Source organism: Diadema antillarum, unplaced genomic scaffold (assembly GCF_040938485.1).
Source record: "Diadema antillarum isolate AM-2024a unplaced genomic scaffold, OU_Dant_1.0 seq00000590_RagTag, whole genome shotgun sequence".
Taxonomy (NCBI): Eukaryota; Metazoa; Echinodermata; class Echinoidea; order Diadematoida; family Diadematidae; genus Diadema; species Diadema antillarum.
Genome location: NW_027271522.1, coordinates 711,990 through 738,978, shown reverse-complemented (window position 1 = coordinate 738,978; position 26,989 = coordinate 711,990). Strand labels below are relative to the sequence as shown.

At 41.0% G+C, this 26,989-nt stretch overlaps 4 protein-coding genes across 4 annotated transcripts in view; 1 reads left to right on the top strand and 3 right to left on the bottom strand.

Moving 5' to 3' along the window:
• Window positions 1–3,185, top strand: part of LOC139735675 (scavenger receptor cysteine-rich domain-containing group B protein-like) — a 41,205-nt gene extending 38,020 nt beyond the window's left edge. The window contains exon 9 of the mRNA XM_071646423.1: window positions 1,088–3,185. Within this exon, the coding sequence (XP_071502524.1) occupies window positions 1,088–1,425 (338 nt within the window). The 3' untranslated portion in view covers window positions 1,426–3,185. The remainder of the gene's footprint in view (window positions 1–1,087) is intronic.
• Window positions 3,186–18,125: 14,940 nt separating this feature from the next.
• LOC139735665 (uncharacterized) lies at window positions 18,126–19,739 on the bottom strand. Its single transcript, XM_071646415.1, has 2 exons — window positions 19,071–19,739; window positions 18,126–18,395 (listed from the first exon to the last, which is right to left on the bottom strand). The coding sequence occupies exons 1-2, from the start codon at window positions 19,737–19,739 to the stop codon at window positions 18,126–18,128; spliced, it is 939 nt and encodes a 312-aa protein (XP_071502516.1).
• A 3,392-nt stretch (window positions 19,740–23,131) lies between these two features.
• LOC139735664 (uncharacterized) lies at window positions 23,132–23,842 on the bottom strand. The gene has a single exon (XM_071646414.1). The coding sequence runs from the start codon at window positions 23,840–23,842 to the stop codon at window positions 23,132–23,134; it is 711 nt and encodes a 236-aa protein (XP_071502515.1).
• A 192-nt stretch (window positions 23,843–24,034) lies between these two features.
• On the bottom strand, window positions 24,035–26,434 carry LOC139735663 (uncharacterized). The gene has a single exon (XM_071646413.1). It carries the CDS (start codon window positions 26,432–26,434, stop codon window positions 24,035–24,037), a length of 2,400 nt encoding a protein of 799 aa, XP_071502514.1.
• Window positions 26,435–26,989: the final 555 nt, after the last annotated feature.

Here is a 26,989-nt window from a genome sequence, read left to right as displayed (position 1 = left end):
TCTATAAGCACTTTAACATTAACATGCAAATGTAAGAATCAACAGATGATGATTGAGCACAGCTGTAAAATGTTGACAGTCCTTAGTGTGAATCTAATCACACATTATTATTTCTTTGATCCAATTTACAGAGGGTAGCTCTGCAGTATATATATATATATTATAAATATATGTTGATAAGGTAGTCCACGTGTTGGCAAGATAAAAAGATAAGTAACAAAGCTGCAACAAAGTTCATGCTGTATTCACCAACGGTTTATTTCTTCACACAAATTTTCGAGCGTCTCGCCGCCCTTTCTCAAGTGTTGATACTGAGAGAACAATAACAAAATTAAGCCATAACAATACATTGCAACCGTGTTACCAAGGTAACACGGTTGCAATATATTGTTATGGCTTAATTTTGCCATAACATACCATAATAAATTACCATAATTAAGCCATAACAATATATTGCAACCGTGTTACCAAGGTAACACGGTTGCAATATATTGTTATGGCTTAATTTTGTTATTCTCTCAGTATCAACACTTGAGAAAGGGCGGCGAGACGCTCGAAAATTTGTGTGAAGAAATAAATTGTTGGTGAATACAGCATGAACTTTGTTGCAGCTTTGTTACTTATCTATTACATATATATATATATATATATATATATATATATATGTCTGGGTTTTTTTTTTGTGTGTGTATGTGTGTGTTTCCGGAGGGTGGTTGCATTGGGGTTACCCCAAGTAAATTGCAGGCCTAATCCCATACGAGCGCCTTTGTCCACTGGAAAATATTGTGATACATTTTCAAGATTAGCGCAGGCAAGAAGAGAACAAAAAGATATCCGCTTTAAAGCCTAAAATGCCTTTTGATTCGTATCTCAAAGACATGGGACATATCGGGTACTCTTACGTTCACCTTTGTCCAATGAAACATGATGAGTGCAAGATGTTTTCCACGGGGTATGAGCGCCATGCAATGTTCGAACCAAGAATCACATGTTCTTTAAAGTCCAAAGCCTATCGAATGTGCCGTCGTGTTACCACTCAATTATGAACTTACTTTGCTCGTCTTTTCTCTTGATTACCCTTATTCAGGTCCATATTATCCCGACCAAAACGCGAGTGGTCTCGAGGCGTGGCAGATAATCATCGTCGCAGTTGTGATATTCGTGATACTCTTCTTCGTCGCCTGCTGTTGTTGGCGAGGGGGAAAGTCGCAACCAACGTCCTCTGCTGCGAACGGCATCGTTAGTGCTGCCTACGTACCCACAACGAATTCAACTCACTTTGAGGTGTCACCGGCGGAAGCATCATGTCCTCCACCAGCCTACGTGCCGCCTTCACCGGAACCGGTTGAAGCGCCGCCAACGTACGAATCGGTGACACCGTACAGCGTTCCCAAAGACACGGCAAATGACTCTGATGACGCGTAGCTACTTCGAGTTTGAGAAACTTCAGTTATCTTACGGAAGATTTCCTTGATGGATACGATTCCAAGAGATTTACGTCGCTTTTGACGTCGTGAATTGACCATTTTTTTTTTACGTTTCTACCAAAGATATCAAAGGATTTTTATCATCACATATGAATTTTATGATGATGTTATTTCATGTGCCATATTACCTGATGAAACGCAATCTTTGTGATAGAAAGTAGGCTTAGCTTTCAAAGCACAAGGTACAGTATATGGGGTTAAAATCTCCAGCGCAAACACTCATTCACTCACACACCCACACACACGCCGTATAATTATTATTCTAAGACACATGCATACAGACTGTGTGCGGAGGATCTCAAATTTGCGAATGATTTAGTTAGCCCTTGATTGGATGACCATTTTCGTGCTCTTGCAGTGTGCGTACATCAAGAATCTCTGCATCCACTGACTTCTCTGCACCACAAGACATGAAAGGATAATCAGTTTTGTTTAGTTTTTTTCACGCAAGGACCAAAAAAAATTGGCCCACTTCATGTTCATTCTTAATGAAGACATAATAACGATGGTCGATTTGCGGAGCCTATAATCGATAGGGCAAGAGTGCCCAAAATGCAAACACCTTGACAACTCATTTTGAAGCTATGATGTAGATGCTCATTTCGGAATGATTTTGTGTGTGTGATCCAAAAGGAAACAAAACTCAGACAAAACTATTTTATATCAGAGTTGTATTACATTTTCGGCAGCCCCGATTTGAGAGCCCACGTAAGGGATTTTGATATGAGCAAACACTCCCTTAATGGTGGGCATTATACTGTATAGCAATAGTTACTGCACGCGTAAAAATAATACGACTGAAAAGGATATAGCTCAAAAGAGATACATTAATGCTTGTAGTGGAAATGCTCGTGACATTTACTTAAGTGCCGGGATTTTTATTCTGAAGTTGCTTTTACTCTTTTTACAATGGACTACATGGCATTCCCTCAAAACTTTTTCTTAATGCAATCCGTACAAACGATTTATATTATGAGGCTCGATATTGACTTCATTCTCTGGTGTGGCACATTTAATTTCGAGCCACTAGAATCTGAATAAGCTTTAGTTGCTCGAAAATAGAAATGTTGTGGTCCGAAAGAAATGGAAACATAATCGATTCTGAATTTTGTTGCCCGCTCGGGCTACCAAAAGATATCCTTTCTGGAAATAAAACCCTGTTAACCCATTATAACTGTATTCTTTATCATTAACTATTTAACAGTCTTTCATCGTATCGTTGCTATATTAAAAATGAATGTTATGTGCTGAAATAAGTGAAGTGAGTGGAGATAGATAATTTCGTGGTGCTGCAATGAGATTTTAAAATGCATATTGTGTTTGAGTCCTGATATACCATGATCTAAAATGACTTTCATAAAGAGTGAGGTTACTAGACATTAGTCTATTCAAAATCAAACGGTACATAATATACGAATGTTGTCGACTTTCAGAGTTTGCAATGTTCTGACACAGTAATATTGACAACAACAAAATAAAAATATGATACATTAATAATTGTATGAACAAACTTTTCATTGTCTACTTCAACAAGGGGAAAAGGCGCTTCTTGAACATGAGGAGGAAATCCACAGTATAGAGGAGGGAAGAGGTAATAATCCACGATCATTCAACTGCCATAACAAAAGTAGATGGATCCCGGAGCAGCTGTAGAGCAAAGTGTAGAAAATCTGATAGTATATCAATGTTGGTACTTTTTAATGATATCTATAGTTATTGTTTCAGATTTCAGTCTAATCATGTATCAGTCTAGATTAGCAAATATGTAACGAGCATAGACATCTCAGACAGATTGCTTCCACTTTTTTTTTTAGGGAAACATTTTAATGATATTGTGTGTACGAGATTTCCGTTGAAGGACTATTGCATCCCTGCATGTGTTATTGTAGATCCAGGGGTAATCAAAGACAGCATGATTATACGCAGCATGTAGGGATTTTGATTCAGTAAACTGCAATATGTATTAAAATGAGACCGTAGTTTTATCACTTTCTTGTCTGCTGCATTGTCAAGTTTAATAGACATCGATTGGTGCGTGTGATTGGTGAATGAGTATTCTATCAAACGTGACAATAATTGTGGTGTCCAAGTATAAGAACAGAAAAAGAGGTTGTTATTTGTCTAGGCCCTAGGCACCCAACAGATGCACAAACACACAAGCACAAACGAACAAACTGTGTGTATACAAGGTATAATAATTATGTCAGTCGTATGGATCCTCGGATATCGTGTAGAAATGCAATTATTGCATGCGTCACACTGATATACTATTCGAATAAACGTGTTCGTGCACTCTAAAAAAGAAAATGGTATATCCAATATCTTTAAAGGACTTACTCCTCTAAACTTTTCTAAATGTTAGATTTAACACTCAAAATCGTGAGTTACCATTTTATTTCTGTTTAAGTAAAAAAAAAAGATAAAATAAGCCAAACATTTTGAAAATGCTCGTCATCTATAAAGCTGGGACGCCACCAGTGCCATCTTGGTTTTGCAAATTACGTTCAAAAGTTCAAAGACTGACCTTAAAACACGTAGTTTAATGGTTTGATCATGCCAACGTCCTCCTGCTGAACACACAGTAATGAGGTTTAGCATAGACACATTCTCACACAGGCAATATGCTTTATTTCATAGCTTCGAAAATGTGTGCCAAAATATGCATAATTTTGTGCTTGTAAAGAATTTGGCAAGATAAACGTTTCTCAGGATAAGTTCAAGTCCATTATACCATATATGTCGCCTTCATGGTCTTGCCAATGAGTCAAAAATTGACGTTTAAATGATGCGATGCTGTCTTTTGTAACGGCATGCTTTTCATAATGTACATTTAGGTCTAACTGCTGAACTGGTTCCATCGTAATCAGCTGGTCACGTTCTATACCTGCCTACATAAGTTTATACGGCAGTTGTGTATACTAAATGCGCTATCATACAAAACAAAGGGAAAACGCCTGGTGCTCGTGTGTGGTGTGTGTGTGTCGTTGTCGTTGTTACAGGCGTGATAGGCGTGATATTCTTAGCAAGAAGATTTCAACAAGGACGAAGTCGAACGATCGAAAGCTTGATGTATCATGAAACCAAGTCACCATCAGCTGGAAAAAAAGACCCCAATAATGAAACAAACCCTCATTTTTATCAAATGGGGGAGACCGGGTCCAGCTGTTACAAACACAATTAACTTAGGTCCAATGAACAAACACATTTCGCACTTCATTTTTTCTCTTTTAAAAACAATAAATGAACCTAATCATTTATCAATTTATCAATAAACTATAACGTATACCGGTAACCGCTCAGACATAGAGTTTCTCTTTCTTTGTTTAGGAAACATCTTAATGACAGTTGTGTGTTTGAGACTTCGGTTTTACCATTTGTTTTTATTCTAATTGCACGTGTTACCATTGATCCAGGAATACTTACATACGAAGTGTGAGAGATGCTGATTTAGAGAAGGGCAATTATTGAGCACTTAAATATATATGTTAGGCCCATCATAATAGTTATCGTATTCGTTTCAGCTGCATTGTCCAGTTAATAGCCATCGACGGGAGCGATTTGTGAGTGAGTGTCCCATCAGTCCTTTTAAAATGGAGTAAACGAAGCATTAGCACCGAGATCGCCGTGACTATTTTTTTTTTTTTTTTGGGGGGGGGGAGGGGCAGTTTAAAAATTGATACGGTATCCACGGCAATGAGGTCCGTCCCATTTTGTCCGCGGTGGCTTGAAACCGGACAGCCGTGGCTGCCAGGAACATGGTGCAAACGCAGCATCTAGGCAGGCAGACGCCGTGAAAAGGCGTCTGGCAAACGTGGCAGTCGTGGACAAGGAGACATGGTGCAAATCGAAATTTCAATTGAAATTATGGTGTTGGTCTTGTCCGCAAAACAACAGTCACATGGAGCAAAATGTGGAGTTCCACTTTGAGAGATTTTTTTTTGAGGAAAAAAAATACTAACACTTTGATGTACTTTACCAATAACAAAGATACACGTACTGATGTCATCACACAGATAAACTTCTTGGCAACTTCACGCGCTCATGAAGTTCTAATGAGGTGCGTCTGGTACCTAGCAGCTCGGATGTGAATGTAAAATTCAACACCAAAACATGGTTGACATAACGACACCCAAATAAACATGATAAAAGCAAAACAAATCAAAGTGAAACAAAGAAAATGTTTTAGCTTTAGATTTTCGCTAGTGACGCCGGCTGCATTTTCGCCTCGCTTCGAGTTTTGTGACTAGTGAAGAAAGAAAGCTGAAGTCGAAAACGAGACAAAAGGGAAAAAAATGACCTATTCTATGGCAGGCATTATGTCACATAAAATCACTTTTCTTAACTGGAAACTTGGCCTCCTGTGGGAAAGGATACTTCCGATGGAAAATTTTGTTCATGTAGATGGAACAGAATGAGAGAATCATAGGAAATGTGCTGGACGGTGCTCTATCAGTAAAGCTCATTCTATATCTTGACTATTTCTTTTTCAAGTTTTTCTACAATGAAAACATTTCGGCAATGTGAAAGGAAATATGTGATATCAAATTCAATAAATCCTGATGGTATTCAAAAGAGTGTTGCCACAAACTAAAATTTTCGCAAAGATTAAAAAACGGATTCACACACGACACCTGCAGGAACAGCTCTAAAAGACATTCTGGCTATCGACAGAGGATTGAGTGCATGAAATCATTCATAACTGTCTGTCACATACATCAAAATGTTAAAACTTGTTATTATTAGACGAATTAGTCAATCTCGGCTGATCCATTGCTTTGAGACCAGAAGCACTAGAATACAACAAGGCGATAGCTGTAGGTAGGACAGAGCAACGAAGAGAGAGAGAGAGAGAGAGAGAGAGAGAGAGAGGGAGACAAAGGCCACAAGAAATTCAAACAGTGACATGGAAATGTTGTTATGACAACACACTGTATGTGACCGACACAGAATTGGTTTGTGAATCATCCTCTGGTGTAGAAGTATAGTATGGAAGCTGCTATGACAAACTCATGTCGCACTCACAATATCACACCTCTGTCAATACTGCTATTATAGCAACTGCTGATTTGTGTCTACGTGGTTATTATTCTCCTCTGATTGTACTTGAGAAGAAAATCTTGTATACCCCGAATACTAACGGTCTTTTTTGATAGTTTGGTCTTTAGTTGTTACAGCCGAGCTCCTCATCCTGTTCTTCACGCTAGGCTTCTATTGGGACCTATACACTGAACAATTTTGCTTTTATGCAGGTTCCATCGTATTTCTCTATTGTATTCTTTTACTTTGATTAAAACTGACACATCGACCACTATGTTCAACGTTTGTATTTTTTCTTTTAAATTCAAGTTGGACATTATGTTTAATCATATTTTGTTGTACTTTCTGTAGGCCCTATGTTTCGAGAAATACGAAAATTAAATTGGCATTAAACTTGAAATGGAGAGCAGATTTAGATCTCAAGATAAAAACGTGATTAATAATAGAAACAAAAATGAAGGAATTGTAGAAAATACAATAAAATCTCCAGGAAAAGGTAGAAAGAATTATGAAGAAAGAAAGAAATACATAGACTCTCCCTTTCTAATTACCAATGGCAAACACTTTGTCATACAAAACGACGGACAGAGTAATGTGTTTTATCATCGCATTCCCTTATTCCTCATACTGATGTCGCAAACTGCCCTGAATGTCCAGGATTTACTAGCCCTTTTAACTGGATCCAAAATCTGAATTTGCAGTTTATGTTGTTGGTCTCCTTCGCAAAACTGCAGTCATGATAACCAAAATGCAGAATTCAAGTATTCTATACATACTAGTCTACTTCTGATTCGTATGAAACCATGGCAGTCTCCCTCTCCCCTCGAAAAAAAACAAATCTACTTTTTCAACAAAATTACACTTCCAATCATTCAGCGAAGGAACTTTAAACCTTATGAACTTCACGCTCTTTTGATTGTGATTGTATTCGATTTTGAATTGATGTACCTATAAACATCAAAGTATGGTTGTCGTAAGTCATGGGCATAAACAGTGAAAAGTAATCACAAAGGTCCTATCTTTTGGCAGGGAGCTTACGGCATATGAAGTATTCATGTAAATGTGTCTTGCAACAAATTTTCCTGTCAATGTAAATTTAAAACGCTAGTGGGGCTTTCGGTCAAAAATCCGTGTCTCATATCATTCCAAAAAATGATATCACATCCGTCACCGCCGAAAGTTGGAAACTTGGTCTGTGGTACGAAAGGGTGCATCCTTATACCACGTAAGCTCTCAAAATGATTAACCAGTGTAATGCAATAACTTGGCGCCGATCTCTCAGTTAAATCATATCTTTCATGCAATGAAAAACCTCGAAAATGTCAAAAGGAACTACTTTTTGCTGTCAAAGTTAGTAAAATATAGACATTGCATATGCATCCAGAAGAGTCGGAACTAGCTGAAATTAGTATGAATTTCCCAGTTGTTGATCCAAGCTTTTATTATCATTGTTTAATTTTTGTCAAATTTATTCTCTAACAAAGTTATATTATACCATTGCTATTCAAGGAGGAACGAAAGTGTTCAACAAAAAGTTGCAGCTAATCATAGAATATTATTTTGTGTGACGAATACATCAATTTCGAGCAACGGCTCTATGTGCGTGTGAGATGGTGTATGTCGTAAAGAGTGTTGTAATAATCAATAATAGCGGTCACCTGCCTTTCATACTACAGTCTCAAACACCTTTAATCTGAATTCTTTCTTGATTTCAGTCTCTAACCTTAACACAGATTTCAATTTCCATAATTATATGCTGGCCAAAATTACATCCACCTTGAGAGAAAAACAGGATAGCACGCTTAACAACGAGCACGTTGAGTAAATAGTTAAACTTTCATTTTGGCTCAATGCTGTATAGGCACCAGAAAGAAAAAAACATACTTATTACGTACTTTACCAAAAAGGTTACACTTAATGACAGTCACAGTGAGAGAATGTTTCACTCTATCAAAATCACGCACTCATAAAGTTCTCATGATAAGTTTTTGCTACTATCACATTGGCTATGAATACAAAACGTGATTATAACGCGTATCGTGGTTGCAACGGCACGCAAACATGAGTTGACAGTAATAATGATAAAAAAACCTAACAAAGATACAAGATTTCAGGAGCATCGAAAGCATTCTAGAGCCTCGCTTTGAGTTTTGTATTCAGTAAGGGAAGAAATCGCAGATGACAGCAGTCAGTTCGAAGGTAGGTTCGCTCGCTGGAGGTATAAATTCTCCGTCACAGCTTACATGATGATAGATGATCATTTCCGTTTGACAGAATACTAGTCATGAGAAGGGAAGAGTGTTATTCTAAATCCCCCATGGTCTATTACTCTGTATATCAGAAATATCTATACTATAATGTCATGATATTATTGTCAATATGATTTATATGACAATTTAAATATCTAACTTTTAAAATGATTTCTTCCTGTTCTCCATGTGTTTCCCCGCAGTTAACCATAAAGCCATGTGCTTTGGACTTAAATTTGGTGGTATCAAAGTACCCTGACAACTCCCCCCCCCCCCCCAAAAAAAAAAAAGATAAATATATTAACAAAAACTTGTTAAGGATTTGATGATTTAACATGTTAATTAGCTCAAATTCATTTTCTTTTACAAATCTTATCGTGAGTTTGAGTTTCCAGAAGTTCCGAATCCTCGCGTTGTGGATTTGTCCTCTTTTACCAAACTCAAAAGCTCCTTTGGGTAAGTTTGACAAATCGGAATAATATGTTCCTCCTGTTAGAAATGTGGCTACATGTTAGGATTAAGCTTGATTTGGTATTTATGTGTGTTCTTTGTGTGTCACGTTATGAAGGCATCGTAAAATATCAAATATTTTGTTGTATAAAACGCTTGCAAGCTTTCTTTATTCTGGAGGGAAATACAGCTGCGGTATTTTGCAAAGCCTGCTGTCCGGCTAGACTTGACATATACGTTGGTATTTTTTTTTCAATTGCTTTCTTCTTTGTTCTCGTTAAGTCTTCCGTATAAAAAGAAAACAAAAACAAAAACAATTTTTTGATATTTTTACGATACAAGGTTATGTACATTTCCTAGCAAGAATCCTCGTTTCTGTCATTTATAAAATGAGATGAGAAATAGAATTCAGATTTTAGATTTGCAAATCAATTTGAATTCCATGTAATTTAAGACACATTCCATTCTTTACCACATTTACCATAGCTTAGTGCGGCGGAAAACATCAACAACAACCAAAATTATTTGTTGTAATATTACTGCGTTTGAATTCACATAGTGTGCCTTCGAATCTCAAAAGCAGCAGTCCCGTCATGAAAGCGACAATTTTTCTGGTGATTGTCATCATCGTAGGTGAGTTTCTTCTATCCCTCCCCCAGCCCGTTTATCATACTTATTATATAGGCCCTATTGTTTTTAACTTTGAATGAACATTTTTCACTCCTCACCTCAATACACATAGGCCAGGGCATCAAATAGGAAATTCAAATTCAGTGTGTGGATTATGTTGATGTTATATTTCGATTGCGTAGAAACGCATGACCTTTCGCTAAAGCCAACAGACATCCACTAATGCTTATGCATGAAGGTCTTTGAGAGTACCGCTGCTAGAGAAAGAATTGCCACATATTATTGATTCAGGGTATGGGAGTATTTTAGGACTGACTATGTATTAATTAGAATGTGTCGAAAATTCTTTCTGGGCAATAACACATTTCCATCGATTTTTAAAATTTTGCCCTGTATTTCTTGGCTCGGCTGACCTCCCCTAATGTAACACATACACAATGCGTCATATTAAATGAAAGAAATTTATTATTCAGAGGGGTTCAGGCTCAGGTGTGAGTTTCTTCAATTTGTCCACCTTGGACTACTTAACACAACAACGTCGGAATTTTGAAGCTTGGGTATTTCACCGTGTCACTGCCGGTAACCAGGGACAGCCTGGTGTTAGTGTGTGCTTGCCCGGAAAGCAGTAGGCCTAGATGACAGGTTCGAGTCCCACTGCTTCATTGTTTATTAATTTACAGATCGGCAGTTGCGATCTTAACAAATTTGATTTGTAGATGGAGACAAATTAAAGAAACTCACACTTGAACCTTCACACAATAATTGGTCAATGATGATATTCAGATGCGGAGGCGCAGAAACTTACTAGTTTCGAAGAGCACGGCAGGGGTTTTGCAGCAAGTAGGCCTAGATTCCTCAATTCATCTCAAATATGAGGTGACACAAAAAGGCCATGGAGAATTATCACCTGTGTATTTCACTGTTTTTGTATAAACAAATGGGACACACAGTGGGCGTGCGGTATCTTGTTGCGGATTCAGCCTCATGCCAACTTCTTATCGGCGAAGACGGTAGTGGATTTGAACCCGTTGTAAAGCGCATGAATCGCCCGCCCTTTCGGGAACTCGTCTCTTGTCAGCCCAGACGGAAAAAGCCCGCAGGTATGCCCAACACAACATACGAAGAACATTGCAAAACATGAACCATACAGCATTACTCCTGATATATAGAACGAAAATGAATAAAAATAGAACATACGCATGAATAAAATATAGCAGATGTAATCAAGAACAATGTATTTTCCCCCAAAACTGTTGACATCTCACGTCTAAACATTGACAGTTTCCACCTATTTCACTTACAAGTATTGGGAAAAAGCAAGCTAATATTGTCCAATACTTTAGCCACAACGAATGCAAACTGAAATTGAAATGTTTTTGATATATATAAAAACGAAGTCAATCCGTGGCCATGGGATCTTAGTGGAAAAAACGTTCCTATTTTTCCCTCATGCAAAGTTGGCAGAAGTGTAAAATATCAGAGGAATCCACTCCTCTAAAACGACGACAACAACAACAAACAAACAAAGCGAAACAAAACAAAACAAATAAAAAACAACCGAGTACTTGCCAGGTTTAATCCTGTGTTTTATTTCCCCACCATAACTTCCACGCTGCCTTGTGTCTCCTTGTATTTCATCATGCTTACAGGAGACACAATTGTCATCTTGGGTGATGACAAAAACATTTATGTGGCAGCAGGAACGAAAGTGAACTTCACTATCTACCGCAAGCTTCCAGCGAGAGCCACAGATCTTACATATGATCGACAGAATCAAGTAATCTATTGGACAAACGATGCATTCGAAATCGTTCGGGCTGGCATTACAGACGGAGAGCCTGAATCGGTGTACACTGGTAAGTTCGAGTTTTGATAATGCAAGTAGATGCTATGTACAGGCAACTGATGCGGAACGAACGCGTATATTCCCCTCTGAGGACATAGGAATATTAAAGCAACTAGCAATAATAGCAGTTCCAGTGTGAACCAAAAATTTTCGAGCTGGAATTATCGACAGAAAGCCTGAAACGGTGTATTAGTATGGGTTCGAGTCTTGATTGATGTTAAAGGGAGCAATCAGATGCTTGTACAGGCAAAGACGGAACTAACGGCAATAGTCCCCTCTACCGATATAAGACTATATAAAGCATCAATCATTAATAGAGATGTTTAGGACATTTTATGGTGCAACCGATATCGCATCTCTGCATGTGCAAACATATTGTATGAAGATATGGCATTCTATGCAAGTCCACTTGTGAGGAAACGTCTTGATTTCCTTCGATTGGTTTGAATTTGAATTCAAAGTCATTCGAACATTTTGTTATGCAGAATATAGTGTTGAAATCGAGCTTTATCCTATAAGCCACAGAAACGCAAGAGACTAAACGTATTCATGTATTATATAGTTTTATCATTTCCATTTTTTATTTTCATATATTGAAAGAGGTCAAAGGCCAACAAAAGTGTGTCAGAATTATTTCTCTGACACAACATTCTCTTGGTAAAATCTTTATAGGCTTTTAAATAAACATAACTTATGATAGACAAAAATGAACATGCAGTCAGCTATTTCACATCAGTTTAAAAAAGTTGTCGAAATAGAGTAGTATATGAGGCCTCCATCCATTTCAAGCTTAATCGCTTACGATGGTGGTCTCCTGCATTCAATGATCTCTGTTGTTTACTGAAAAAAATACTGTATATCTTATTTTATGTTTTTGTGTATTTACATTGCTCAATGCAATCACCTATGTGTATCTATTTATGTACTGTTATCGATTTATTTCACTGCACTTGTTATTCTTTGTTTTTGTACTTTTTGAAGTTTGTGTTTAAATTGTATTTCATTGAATGCAGAAATAAAAACAAACAAACAAACAAACAAAATATTTGCAACTTGTAGGGAACCGTGGGCATTATGCAAAGTATATTCAATTGCTAAATGGTTAATGAGCAAATGGTATGATTCTATACGCCAAGAAAAAAAAAAGAGAGAAACTCATTCATTGTCTTTCTCTAATGTCAGACTCTTCTCTCTCTCCCCAGATGATAATTGCTATCGTCTTGCTCTTTCTGAGTCAAAACACGCTCTCTTCGTTGGCGTGAAAAGGAACGCTCAGCTTAGCCGGAAATCAGACATCATTGTCGTTTCTCTACAGAACTTCGTCCGTTTGAAATACTTTGTCAAGAGTACTCTCGAGATAAGAGACATTGCAGTTGACGACGTGCGAAGGTGTGTGTATGTGTGTGTGTGTGTGTGTGAAGAGTTTACCCATTTAAGCACTCAAATGTTACATTTATCAAGTTAAAACATTCCTAAGGGCATTATTCATACTTACATTTAAAATGAGTAAAGATTGTTTGCATGAATTATTATCAGGTTTTTGAATATAAAATACTGCCAAAGAAAGACTAAGAAAACGGAAACATGACTTATTTGTAATATGGAATTTTCATTTTCAAAGACATTTTTTATTAAAGGTAAGGTATGGAATTGATAATAATTCAGACTAAGATATGGAATAACATTATCAGGGCCAGCGGAACGTTTTTCAAAGTTGGGGGCCACCATCACCTCCCTTGGAACTATTCTCACCCCCCCCCCCCCCGAGTCGCAGATCTTCGTCACTTTTCGGTCAGTTCAAGAAGGAGAGCTCTGATCGAACGCAGGCGGGGAATGTTGTTGGAGGGGAGTCTCCTTTTCCCTCCCTGGCAACTGTGAGGCCGTGTCACACCTTTCCGGGCAAGCCTTTGTGCGACTCGCGAAGAACAATTTTTACTATCAGGTGGTCCTCGCATATGACCCGTACATGACAGTACCTGGCACGTATCTCACCCGTAGTAACCCACAGTTGCTCACACAAGGGTACCCTCTCACACCTTTCCGTGCTAGCCCAGGCGGGCTTGTTGCGCTGCGTGTGGGGATTTTCCAGCAACCAGGACAATTTTTGCAGGAGGACAGGATTTGGGCAAGTTTCACATACGTCCTACCTGCTGGACCCGGGCTACGTACGTTCTACTTTCGTGTAACCTGCGTATCAGCTGCATGGATGGCGAGTTAGGGCTGACAACTCACGAAGGAATCCCTCGGAAGGAATGGCAGAAGTTCCATATAATAACATTATCTTGGCCGCATAAAGGGACTGTGAAGTACCTGAATTACAGCTGTGAAGTATCTGCTAATAATTTGCCTTTGAAAATTTCATCATTTAGATAAATTCCTTGCAGTAATTCTTACAATGAATATCATGAACACTGTCTGTCAAACAGAAAAAGCATGAAAACGAGGGTGTAGGAGAGGGTTATGTCTCTTCCCGCACGAGTGTGAGTTAACGCATCCTCGGGCCTGACATTCAACGATCTCGTAAAATTTTTTGGTGAAAATACTTAAAATGTTATTTCAACCCGCAAAAGGAAATAAATACTTTGAAAGTTTTTTTTTTCTTTCATGGAAGTATATATATATAGCTAAATCTCGCTCGTAAGGTCGACGTAGCTTTTGCGTTTTTAGAGTCGAAATAAAGCGATCCGAACCTCACTTAAATTGGAAAATTTAAAAATTGTCATTTCACTGTGTGCCAGGGGACCAGATAATTTTCCAATATTCAACAAATTAATGGCAAATACTTATTTGAATATCTATCGATTGGAATAATATAATAATACTAGGCCTATATGATATAGGTTTTTGACAGTCCATTAAATTTTGATAGAAACTTCATTCAATTTAGCGAGAAATCTTCGTCACTGCACATTTCGTCATTCAAAATTGCAAGATGTTCGTTTAATTTAGCATTTCGATCAATGAAATTTGCACATGTGCCTTTCGAATTCGTTAAACGGGCATTCAAGGCATTCAAATTGGCAAGTGCTCTACAGTAATTCAAATTCGCCAGCACTGGCCGAAAAAGGGTATTTCGGTTATTCAATTTCGCGTACGGGCAGTCAAATTCCAAACATGTTCATTTAAATTTTTAATTAACGTCGTGATATTTCTTTTTTTGTTGTTGTTGAAAAGGTGAGAACATTTACACGCGTATTTCTATGTGACTGTTTGTTTCATCCACACATTGTTAAGCAATAAAAGTATCACCTTTCTTTTTACCCTATATACACATGATATAACTCGAGTTTGTTGTTCTATAACACCCCATTTCTTTCATACATGACATAGGTCTACACGTATACCAATACGACAGATTAACTTCATCTTTTACTGTTATGACAGCGCAAGTTAGATATAGACGTATTTCTCAAGGAGACCGAAAAAGAATTGCCGGTGAACCCAATTTGATGCTCATAACCTTGACTTCCTATAGAACTGGCCGACACACTCGGAATAAAGCGCCCAGCGGCCAGATCTTCGGACTGGAAAACTCAATAAAGCACATTGAAGAAAAAAATGTTGCCAAAATCTCTAAAATGAATACGTAAATATGAAATGTACTAACACTTGCAAAATATAACTACGTTGATAAAACCAAATAAAGACAGAACCAAAGCATAACCATGCGTGCTAAATTTACTGCAAAAGATGTTAAATTGGATGCCCCAAAATGAATTTGAATGAACCATCGGGTGCAGCATATACATAATCACGTGACGCTTATCATTCTAAATTAAATGAACGAATAACGAAATGGTGCTTATTCTACGAATTTCAATGGAAAAGTGTTAATTAAAATAAGGCTAAAGGTAATCTGAATGCTCCAAAATGAATTTGAATGAAGAGCTCATAAAATTGAAACACCAAACATGTCATCTACGCTAAATTTTGCTAAATTGAATGCAGCAATTAGGAACTGGACTGACAAAAGTGCGAAATTGGCAGGGAAAATCTATGATGATAATAATGATAATGATAATGAAAGTAATAGTAATTATAATAATACAGTCCTGTAATAGCAATAATGACAATGATATTATGACACTCTGACAGTGCAGACCTCCGCCAAGCATGCAGCTCATTTCCACCACTGTGGCCCGTTGCATAAAACTTACCATTGAATTTCAATGGTAACTACCGTAAAAATTAGGCGTCACAGCCAATCAGCATCAAGGATTACAGAATTTACCGCTAATTTGAAGACTTACCGCTAGAAAGGAGCGGTAAGTCCAACGGTAAGGGTTTTATGCAACAGGGCCCTGGGGTGGTATTCTGAAAATCTTCCTAAGTTTCTTCCTAAGTTTCTTCCTAAGTCAGAAACTTAGGAAGTGCCTAGGAAAGACAACATTGGTATTCTGAAATTTCTTCCTAGGCACTTCTTAATGCAAATTAGGCCATCCTTATCCCCGCCCACGTCCTTTCCTAAGCAAATACGTGATCTGAAATATCATGATGATGTTCGTCCTTCGCTGATGGCGAAGACGACCACAACTTCAAGTACTCACTACATTCCGTGAGTGAAACTAGGGAAGTTGTGACTTGCGCGTGAATTGGATTAAAGTGAGGAAGAGTTGCGCAGGATCATCAGCCTCACTCTCTCGTCCTGGCCCATCTATTTCCAGCGGCAAGACTTAATCAAGAAGACTGGAGATAATTCAGGATGCAGTGGATGGCCATCAGTGTCTTACGTGTCTCACTGTGCCCTTGTTGCGCTCCACAACGCATCGCTGAATCCGCCTTTCCGCCCGTTGAACAAATCTGGTAGTTTCCTCCGCGTGGTTCGCCGGATTCAGACTTCGCATGCTTGTAGGTAGACAAGCCCTATTTCTCCGAGACCCATCGGTATCCCTCACGTGCTTACTGTTGCATGCAAACAGCTATTCGCAGGAACCCCATGTGAGAGTCGGGTGCAGCCTCTGTATAGCTAGTACACTTGTAGTTGTAGGTTGATGCCATGTATAGAGCTCCAGTCAGCGTGTGATGATGAATTGCTTGATGACGTCATAAAGACAGTACGTGGATCAATCATGACAAAGTTCCGCAAGCGTGTTACACTAAATCAGTGAGAACAAAACTGCATTGACTGTAATTGGTGACGTCACAATGAGAGTTGTTGACTGTTTGCGCGCTGGTTGTGCACTGTTTGTGCGTATTTCTAACGTATACGTAAACGTATACGCCAGTTGTTGTTGATGATGATGATGTTCGTCCTTCGCTGGCGAAGACGACCACAACTTCTAGTAACACTACATTCCGTGAGTGCGAAGATGGCTTATCAGTCCGATCCTCGCCCTAAAATGCCTGGTGCAGTGTGGACACGGAAATGCCGGAGGTACGCCAAGCTGAGAGGTCGCTCTGCTTTTCCGTCGCTGCCGTTTTTGCTCCTGCTCCTCCACACGTTTCACTTCGTAGCCTGACATACCAGAGAGCTGACCACGGATCGCCAGGCAGATCGGTCTTGTGCCTTTGTTTCCCATGTGTCCGGGTTGATGCTACAGCACTTCATGGATGCTTTTAGTGTGTCCTTCGTAATAGCGCTTCCTCTGACCTCCGTGAGAGCGCTTGCCTTCCACCAGTTCACCGTAGAGCAGTCGCTTTGGCAAACATTCGTCGGACATTCGAAGTACATGCCCCGCCCATCTGAGTTGGGAGCGCTTGAGCATCGCATGAACACTCTCCATTTGGGCTCTCTGAAGTACTTCGGTGTCTGGCACCTTGTCTTGCCATTTAACGTGTAGCAGATTTCGGAGGCATCTCATGTGGAAGGAGTTCAGCTGCCTGGCATGCCGGCTGTACACTGTCCATGTTTGGCAGGCGTACAGTAGAGAGGGCAGGACGACTGCTCGGTACACCTAAAGTTTGGTTTGAAGACTTATTCCTCTTCTCTCCCACACCCTGTCTCTGAGGCTGCCGAAGGCCGAGCATGCCCTGGCAAATCTGTAGGAGACTTCTTCGTCGATGCTGATATTGCGTGTAAGGGCGCTGCCAAGATAAACAAATTTGTCTGGACCACTTTCAACTTCTCGTCGTTGACTGTGATGGTTGGCTCTGTGTAGGGAGTTGCAGGAGCTGGCTGATGCATCACCTCAGTTTTCTTTATGCTTATCATCAGACCGAAGTCGTCACAGGCGTTGGCGAATAGGTCAATGCTTTCCTGCATGTCAGACTGGGTACTAGCATACAGGGCACAGTCATCAGCAAAGAGAAAGTCACGGGCGATATCCTCCTGAACTTTCGATTTTGTCTGCAGTCTCCGTAGATTGAAGAGCTTTCCATCAGTTCTGAATCTGAAATCGATTCCGATGTCACCCTCACGAAAAGCATCTGTCAGCATGGCTGAGAACATCATACTGAACAGGGTAGGGGCGAGGACGCAGCCTTGTTTCACGCCGTTTGTGACAGGGAAGGGCTCTGAGCGTCCACCGTCATCCTGCACGCTATCTTCATGCTGTCATAGAACTGATTGACCAGTGAGATGAACATGGCAGGGCAGCCAAACTTGGCAATGATCTTCCATAGGCCTTCTCGGCATACAGTGTCGAAAGCCTTAGTCAGGTCTACGAAGAAGGTGTAGAGACCGACATTCTGCTCCTGGCATTTCTCCTGAAGTTGACGTGCTGCGAAAATCATATCCACTGTGCTGCGTCCCGCTGTCTGAACCCACATTGACTTTCAGGTAGCAAGCCTTCTGGATCACGGTAGCTCCAAAGAATTCGGCCTAATACACTCCGCATGTAGTGTATAAGTGCATATCCAATCTACATAAGCCCGACTGGCGTTGCTTGCACATCTTATTCAATTTCTATGACGGAATGCATCAGTAACTGTAGGCTCGGTGTAGCCCTCTCTAATGCATAATTCAGGACCGCAAGTCAAACTCTTGTCTCTGCGGACCAAACCGAAGCTGCAAAAACGTGTTAGCTCTCTGCCGTACTTTCAGCTGCTAACTTCAATGGTAAGGTATCTCTAACTGCACACACATATGGTGTCTTTAAAGTCAACAAAAAATTTCATTTTCCGTCTTTGCTCAATGAAACATACCTCCTTCCCAATGAGGGGTTTACCTCATTCCAAAAATATGAAAAATCATTGACAATTGAATTTTACCAGACACTTGAATACTGCTACTCTCATCAATACTTGACATATAAATAATGTTAAACTGGACTTGACATGTATAGCTGACATTACATGTAACCTCACTTGAAGCTTAATGTGAGATAACTTTCAGTCTTCATAACCTTCTGCTGGGTAAACTACATGTACTACTACTTTGGTTATCGGCCTCTTATAGTCTGACCTAGCGGTTTTCACCTTCACATTCCTTACTCGGCCATCAGATCCCGGATACACATGCACGATTCTACCTAATGTCCACTTTCCGCGCAGAGCATTAGGATCTGATACCACTACAACGTCATCGACGCGAACGTTTCGTCGTTCCACATTCCATCTCCTTCGAGGCACCAGTAGCGGAAAAACATCTCGATTCCAAGCTTTCCAAAATGCATCGACAATGCGCTGAACGAATTCGACACGGTGTCGGGGGTTCCTCGTCTCCCTGAACGGACCTTGCGACACTCTACTCGATGCGCGACCTAACAAAACATCGTTTGGACATAGGTAACTACCGTCATCTGGATCATTGGGCGCCCTGCCGATTGGATGCTGGTTTACCAGATTTGCTACTTCAACAAAACATGTGTACAACTCAGAGGGGGACAGAACTTGACTGCCTATTGCTTTCTTAAGCGCGTATTTACAACTTTTCACGAGAGCTTCAGCGCTTCCATTCTGATGCGGGGCATAGGGCGTTGTGAATTTCCATTCCACTCTGCGATCAGCACAACACTCCTTCAACTGCACGTCATCCCAACCTTTCACCATCTCGCGTAACTCGCGTTCTGTGCCGACGAACTGTGTACCGTTGTCGCTCACTATGACCTTGGGCTGACCTCTGAAGGCGAAAAATCTCCGAAGCACTTGAATGAACTCCATGGCAGAACTATCGACCGTATCCGGGCACTTACCCCCTGGGCAACTACCCCCCGGACAACTACCCTCCTAGGGCAATCACCCTCCAGGGCCATTACCCCCTAGGACAACTACCACCCGGTCATCTACCCTCCCAGGGCAACTACCCCCAAGGGCAATTACCCTTAGGACATCTACCCCCCGGATAACTACCCCCTGGGTAACTACCCCATGGATGACTACCCCCGGATAACTACCCCCCAGATAACTACCACCCGGATAACTACCCCCTGGATAACTACCCCCCCGGATAACTACCCCCTGGATAACTACCACCCGGATTACTACCCCCACCCCCGCCCCCTCCTGATACTTACCTACTGGACAACCCTCCCTCCCCGCCCCCGAAAGTTACCACCCTTTGTAATTTTCCATAAGTTCATAACACCATATCAGAAGATGCACCTTTCTCTTACACTGTCATCATTTACTCTTTTGGCTTGTCATTTTCTACCGTTATAACACATTAGAAGATAAACATAAGAAGAGGAGAGTTGATTTCACTGCCATTCATATTCCCTTAACATTAGCGAGGGACCCTTCGATATAAAGCCATAATTTCTGATAGGATCCGGTTTTATGAAGTCAGTCCTGACAAGCTGTCAGTTCCATACAATTACCAATCGTTGTAGGTCGATCAAAGCAGGTTCATGGTAACAAGTCGGTGACTCGAGCTTATCAATCAAGCAGAACCCATGGTTTTATTGAAATTATTAGAGACTAACAAGATGTCATAACTGGCAACTTTTATCAAACGGTGCCCTAATCTGTCATAAGAGAAAAATTACAGCTTGTTTTACATACAAGTAGAATTGTGCTAGTTTTCAAATTAAATGTTCTCGACACTTTAAGGGGAAATCCAGTTCAAATATAAGTTAGTCTGATTAGAAAGAGTAAAATATTACGAGTTTAACGGTATTTCTTTTTTTTTTACAAAACACCCCTAGTTAACGAAGTCCTTTGTCCTGCACCCTCTTTTTTAATAGATCTATAGAGAGTTGTAGTTGACAGAATCCTTTTTACATTATAGGGCTGCTCTGTTTTATCCCGGTCATTTCAAGAGTATTTTTTTCACAAAAACTTGAATCCTTCTTAGAATAACATGCTCTTTAATATTTCGTAAGGGGTTTCTAATTTTCTCACCCAAAAGATGTTTAAAACCTGAAGTTAGGTGTCGACCAAAACCAGACGATATGAAAAAAATGTGTTTTTTTTTTTCAATTCAAATAGCAAACGTTGTTCGAAAATAACAATGAGAGACGTAATTTTCTGGGGGAGAGTTATTGTAAGAGGGGTGACTGTTTGGAGCCTAATTTTAATAAGGAGTAATTGTCAAGGGAGGTAATGCTCTGCGGTGATCATACCAAGGAGGTGACCTCATTTCATTTTCAGATCAACGAACCTTCGGAAAATGAACAATATATTATTTTGATCTAAATTATGAACTTTCGGAATAATAATTCTTCAGAAATGCGAACCTTCAGATAAACAAACCATCGGAATTCCGGGAATGGCGAAACTTCGGAATAAGGAGCCTTCGGAGTAACGTACTTTAGTAAGAAAAGAACCTTTGGGATAGCGAACTGTAACCAAATCCTACACCGTCATTTTCTACACATGTGTGACAACACAAACAACTTTATGCTCTTTTTAAAATGTAATATTTAAACGAAATTAAAAAGGTATTCTCCCATCTCACATAGCTTTCCAGCGTATGATGAGGATTCAACAAATATAATTTTTATGCGTGGTTTCCTTCTTTTCGTTATACATTGCATATCATATTTGTTCGGTTATAACGAAATTTCGTTAAAACGAAAAAAAAAAAAACAAAACAAAAAACTGCCGGTCCTGAGCATTTCGTTTTAACGGGAGTGCATTGCACATGAACACACACGAGATAAATCCCTTGTAATGAGAGAAAGAGGAAAGGTGAGTAATGAATGACAGGAATAGACTACCTTCACGGTGGACAGAGAAAAGCGAGAGGGAAGAGGAAGATGATGGGTCAAAACCACGGCACGTGAGGCATGAGATATAAGCTCTTCAAAATAAAGAAGTGTTACATGGAGTTGTGGTAAACGATAGACGATTGTGGTTAAAAAAATATTGCAAAAAGTATAACTCATTCTGAAGTGTAACATTTCTTCAAAATGTCTTTAATTCAATGGTAAAGGCATTCAAACTTAAAACTTCATTTATACTATACTATAAAGAGAAATCCGAAATTTCGGAACAGTCAAAGAAAATACAGATTTAGCGAAAATAGTTTTGGTTAAAGGCATTGACATTTACTGGATTACCGGGTAGGATATGAAGGGACAGCTTCGTGTTTTATTAACATAGAGTCAAAATACAGAGGGAGAAATTAAGCTTGTACATAAATCGTCCTAAATGCAAACGATACAAATCGTAAATCCTTAAGATGTTGTTTTCATAAGATGATGTATCAGTATGGCATCTCCGTGATTCCTGGCAAATAATACAAAGAACTTCGTTTCCTGTATTAATGATATCCTTTTTAACAAAAGTAAGAGTCGGGGGGGGGGGGGGGGGGGGGGGGGGGCAATGACCCGGGAGGTAGTTACCCAGGGGGTAATTGACGTGGTGCACTGTCCTGGGGGGTAATTTTCCTCTTGATAGTTATAGGGGAGGGGGAGTTGTAGGCCTACTTATCCGGGGTAATCATCCATAGGGAGTTATCGGAGGGGGTAGTTATCGGATGGAAGTTATCTGGGGTCTAGTTATCGGAGGAGGGGGTAATTAACCTGGGGATAATTATCCTGGTGGTAATTATCGGGGGGGGGGGGTAGTTATCCGGAGGGTAATTATCCGGGGGGTAATTATCCGGGGGTAATTATCCGGGGGGTAGTTATCCGAGGGGTAGTTATCCGGGGGGTAGTTATCCTGGGGGTAGTTACCCACGGGGTAGTTCTCCTGGGGGTAGTTACCCAGGGGGTAGTTCTCCGGGGGGGGGGGGGGGGGGGGGGTAGTTATCCAGGGGGTAGTTATTCGCGGGGGTAGTTATCCAGGGGTAAGTTATCCGAGGGGTAGTTATCCAGGGGGTAGTTTTCCTAAGGGGTAATTGCCCTGGGGGTGATTGCCCTAGGAGGGTAGTTGTCCGGGGGGTAGTTGTCCTAGGGGGTAATTACCCTGGAGGGTAATTGCCCTTGTAGGGTAGTTGTCCGGGGGGTAGTTGCCCTAGGGGGGAATTGTCCTGGGGGGTAATTATCCGGGTGGTAGTTATCCGGAGGTTGGTTTTCCAGGGGGTAGTGTTCCTAGAACCCTATCGACAGCTACATCTAGATGTACAGCTCGCGTATTGAGACATGTGAAAATCACTCCGTATCGCTTTGCTACGTTATTTCTCCCGACCATAACGTTGTACGTCCGAAATTATCACAAGCCGTGTAATGAAAAGGCGGTGTGAACGGTGCTGTGCGTAGCTCTGGCAAATCGGCCATCAGTTGAGACTCCAACTTGCACTCCATCTTTCTGCATGTGACACAGCTGTGCTTTATCGACTTGGCAAGCTTGGTCACTCCGGTTATCCAGTACTTGTGTCTCACTTTAGCCGCAGTAGTCGCCACCCCATCATGGCCAATCTCATGAATTTGTCGTGTGATGAGCTTCGATACCCTATGCTGACCTGGTAACAGCACAGGATGCCTGTTGTCGTAAGACTCAAAGATCCTTCCTGCTCTGCCACCGACATAGATGATGCCGTCATCGACATACGGGCTCAGCGTTTTGAACTCTCCTCGTTTCATCTTGGCATGCAGTGGCTTTTGTACCTCTCTGATCCAGAACCGCGCAGCAGACTCTAATTCTGCTGGATTGAGAGGTCCTTTCCTTCCACCTTCTGCTGCGTCACTGCCTGTTTTACACCTGGCCTTTGCATTGTGAAGAAATCTCTTGACGTATGTAGTGACCCTTATTAACTTCCTCCAGCTCGAGTACCTCTCACAGTCAAAGCAATCTGGAGTTACAACTGCATTCATTACCTGTTCTGCTTTACGCCTCTCTTTGTTCTCTTCTGCATTTGGTGATGTGATTTCTCTGCACATCCACTCTTCCTCAGTCAGTTGAAGGAATCTAGGCCCATCTCTCCACCTTTCAAGCAACTTTGACACTGGCACCCCTCTGGATACATCATCTGCAGGATTTTCCTTGCCATTTACATGTTTCCATTGTTGCGGATTGGACTTGCTCTGTATCTCTCCTACTCTGGATGACACAAATGGCTTATAAGCTCTTGCTTAGCTTCTAATCCATCCCAAGACTATCATGCTATCAGTCATGAAAACTGTATCCTGCATTTCCAGTGTCGTCTCCTCTCTGATAGCTTCATCCAGTCTAGTGGCCATCACTGCCGCTTGAAGTTCAAGTCTGGGCAATGTCAACTTTTTCAACGGTGCTACTCTTGATTTGGCAGCCACAAATCTGACATCATACTGGTCGCTGTCATTTATCTGCCATCGAAGGTATGCGCATGCGCCAAAAGCATCCTCCGAAGCATCACTGAAGATACACAGCTTTGGCAAACCCATTGCCTCTGGTGGGGTAAGACATCTTGGGAACGTCACTTCATTGAGCTCCTTCATTTCTCTGAATAGCTTGACCCACTCAGCATTTTCTCTAGGTGGCAGCTCCTCATCCCAGTCTAATCCAAATTGCCAAAGACACTGCATACCTGTCTTGGCTCGCACCAAGAAAGCAGAGGCAAAACCAATCGGATCAAATATTCTGGCAACTTGACTTAAGATTTGCCTCTTAGTCCATTTGCATGAGTCATCTCTCTCAGCTTCACTCTGGAGTAGAGTTGACTTCACTTGGTATGAAAACTCATCTGTCTCATGCTTCCATACAGCGCCCAACACCTTCTCCTCCGTCAACGCTTCAAGGACATTCATCTCATCTGATTTAGTTTCATCGCCTTTCATTGGGATGTTAGAAAGCCAGCCTTCAACCTTGAAACCACCCTCAGCTAGAACTGCATCAATGTTCTTGGTTAACTCCTTTGCCTCTTCCGACGATTTGACTGACGTGCAAACATCATCCATGTAAGTGTCACGCTCAAGAACCATAGCCGCTTCCGGATGCTTTGACTTTCCTTCTTCTGCAGTTCTCCTCAGTGCCACCTGAGCTATTGCTGCTGCCGGCTTATCTCCGAATGTGACCACTTGCTTCACATACACGTCAGGCTTCCTGGTAGTTTGCATATCTCTCCAGAGGTATCGATGAACATACTGATCCTCTTCCGTCATGAGCACCCTGTGGTACATTTTAGAAATGTCACCACAGATTGCTACTTTATGCTCTCGAAATCGAAGCAAGACCCCAAACAGATCATTCAACAAATTGGGTCCTTTCAACCAGTAGTCGTTCAAGCAATGGCCTTGGTAGTTCGCTGATGCGTTGAACACAATCCTCACTGGAGTGCTTCGTTTCTCTGGACGTATGACAGCATGATGGGACACATACTGCACAGGACCTCTATGAGCAGACATCTCCTCTTCTGTTAGCTTTCTCGAAAATCCCATCTTTTCCATGTCTGTCATCTGCTGGTTGTAGACATCAGCGTACTCTGGATCTTTTGCCAGCTTTCTCTCTATAGACTCGAGCATCCTCTCTGCTTGTACTCTGTTATCTGGCAAATCACGGGGTCCTTTTTCCATGGGTATGGAACTCTCCATTGGTTTCCCACCTTTTTGCAAGAGCTGTAGATTAAGTTGTACTCTGAAATCTGACAAATCGACTGGTGGAGATATCTGAACATGTAGAATTCTGCGTGGGTTTTGCTGATTCACTCCTGATCCTCCAAACACAACCCACCCAATAGGGGACCTCCGTACTACCACGTTACCGCTCTGACAAGTTTCTCCTGAGTGCATCTTTGCATGGTCGATCCCAATGAGCAGATCCACTTCACCACTACCTCTGTTGACATCGTTTGCACTCAAGTTTACCTTCTCAGCTATAGAACAAACATCAATGTCCTGTATCTCCTCAGTGATACTGGGCAGTCCTACAGCAGATATGGTGCTCACCCTCTTGCCAGCAATAGCACATACAGGAACCTTGTACAACTTTGTACGTAGCTGTTCGGTTTCTCCTCCCACCTTGGTGATTGTGATGGTGGTTTTGGTTCCTTTCAGATCCAATTCATCAGCAAATCCTTGCCTGATCATACTGATCTGTGCTCCGGAATTCAAAAGCACATTTCCCACTCTGCTTTCTGTCTTTGACTTGATGAATTCAGCCTTGAGGATAGAAAGAATCGCCTCTTTACTTCCAACTGTGGCGATACCGACTTGGTTCGTCTCTTGATCTGGGTGAAGAAGTGGATGGTGGTAGAATTTACATGGCTGCCCCTTGCAACTCTCAGTGCATAACCTCCTCTTTTTGCACGTGCTCATGCGGTGCTCTCTACCTGCTCGTTTGAGACAACTGAAGCAGGCATGATTTTCCTTTACTAACCTCAGACGTTCTTGTTGTGGCTTGGATATGAATTCTCTGCACTGATCAGTCCAGTGCCCATCCTTGGTTTTGCACATCCAACATCGAAACTCTGAAACCTTGGCAGGAATTGAAGCCGATACCTGGCTCACTGGCATCCTCGGCCTTGTTTCATTCCTCACTGGTGCAGCGGAACGCATCCTTCTTCTTCTCCTTCTTCTGATTATGTCTGCCTCCTTCAATAGACTGAAGATTCTTGCAGACTGGTGCTATTTACATTATAATACAATTTACAGATATTTACAAGCACATAGAAAATTTGACGAAAATAACTAGCCACTGTGATCAACCGTTAGACGGTTTCGAAATGATCCCACAGATGGCGCTGAAACAATTTCTGACGACAGGGATTTCCAGTTCCTTTCAGTTCTTGGGAAGAACGAATGCCGATGCGATTCAGTTCTCGAATATGGTACCTGATAGGAGTGTGGTTGCGAGGCTCTCGTCAACTGAGTAGCCTAGCTCTCATTTCACTCTCCATCCACTTCAAGAGGGACTCTAGGGTCTGCGATGTTTCCTCATCTTGTCTCCGAAACCACAGCCTTCTATCATCCTCGTTTAGCTTCCTCTCTATTACAGCTAACATATGAGTGTTGTTCTGTCATTATCGCGCCCTACCTCATTCAGTGTGTTGTAGTTTCTTCGAACCAAGTTCACGAAGTCGCAAAACCTCTCATCCTCAACTGACAGTAATC

Bases quoted from the DNA above. Each gene is read 5' to 3' on its own strand.
- LOC139735665 (XM_071646415.1), bottom strand. From the start codon at position 19,739: ATGGAGTTCATTCAAGTGCTTCGGAGATTTTTCGCCTTCAGAGGTCAG. The intron at 18,396-19,070 runs GTAAGGAATGTG...ATGTGGGTTCAG, and splicing joins ATCCGGGATCTGATGGCCGA to ACAGCGGGACGCAGCACAGT.
- LOC139735664 (XM_071646414.1), bottom strand. From the start codon at position 23,842: ATGTGCAGAGAAATCACATCACCAAATGCAGAAGAGAACAAAGAGAGG.
- LOC139735663 (XM_071646413.1), bottom strand. From the start codon at position 26,434: ATGCGTTCCGCTGCACCAGTGAGGAATGAAACAAGGCCGAGGATGCCA.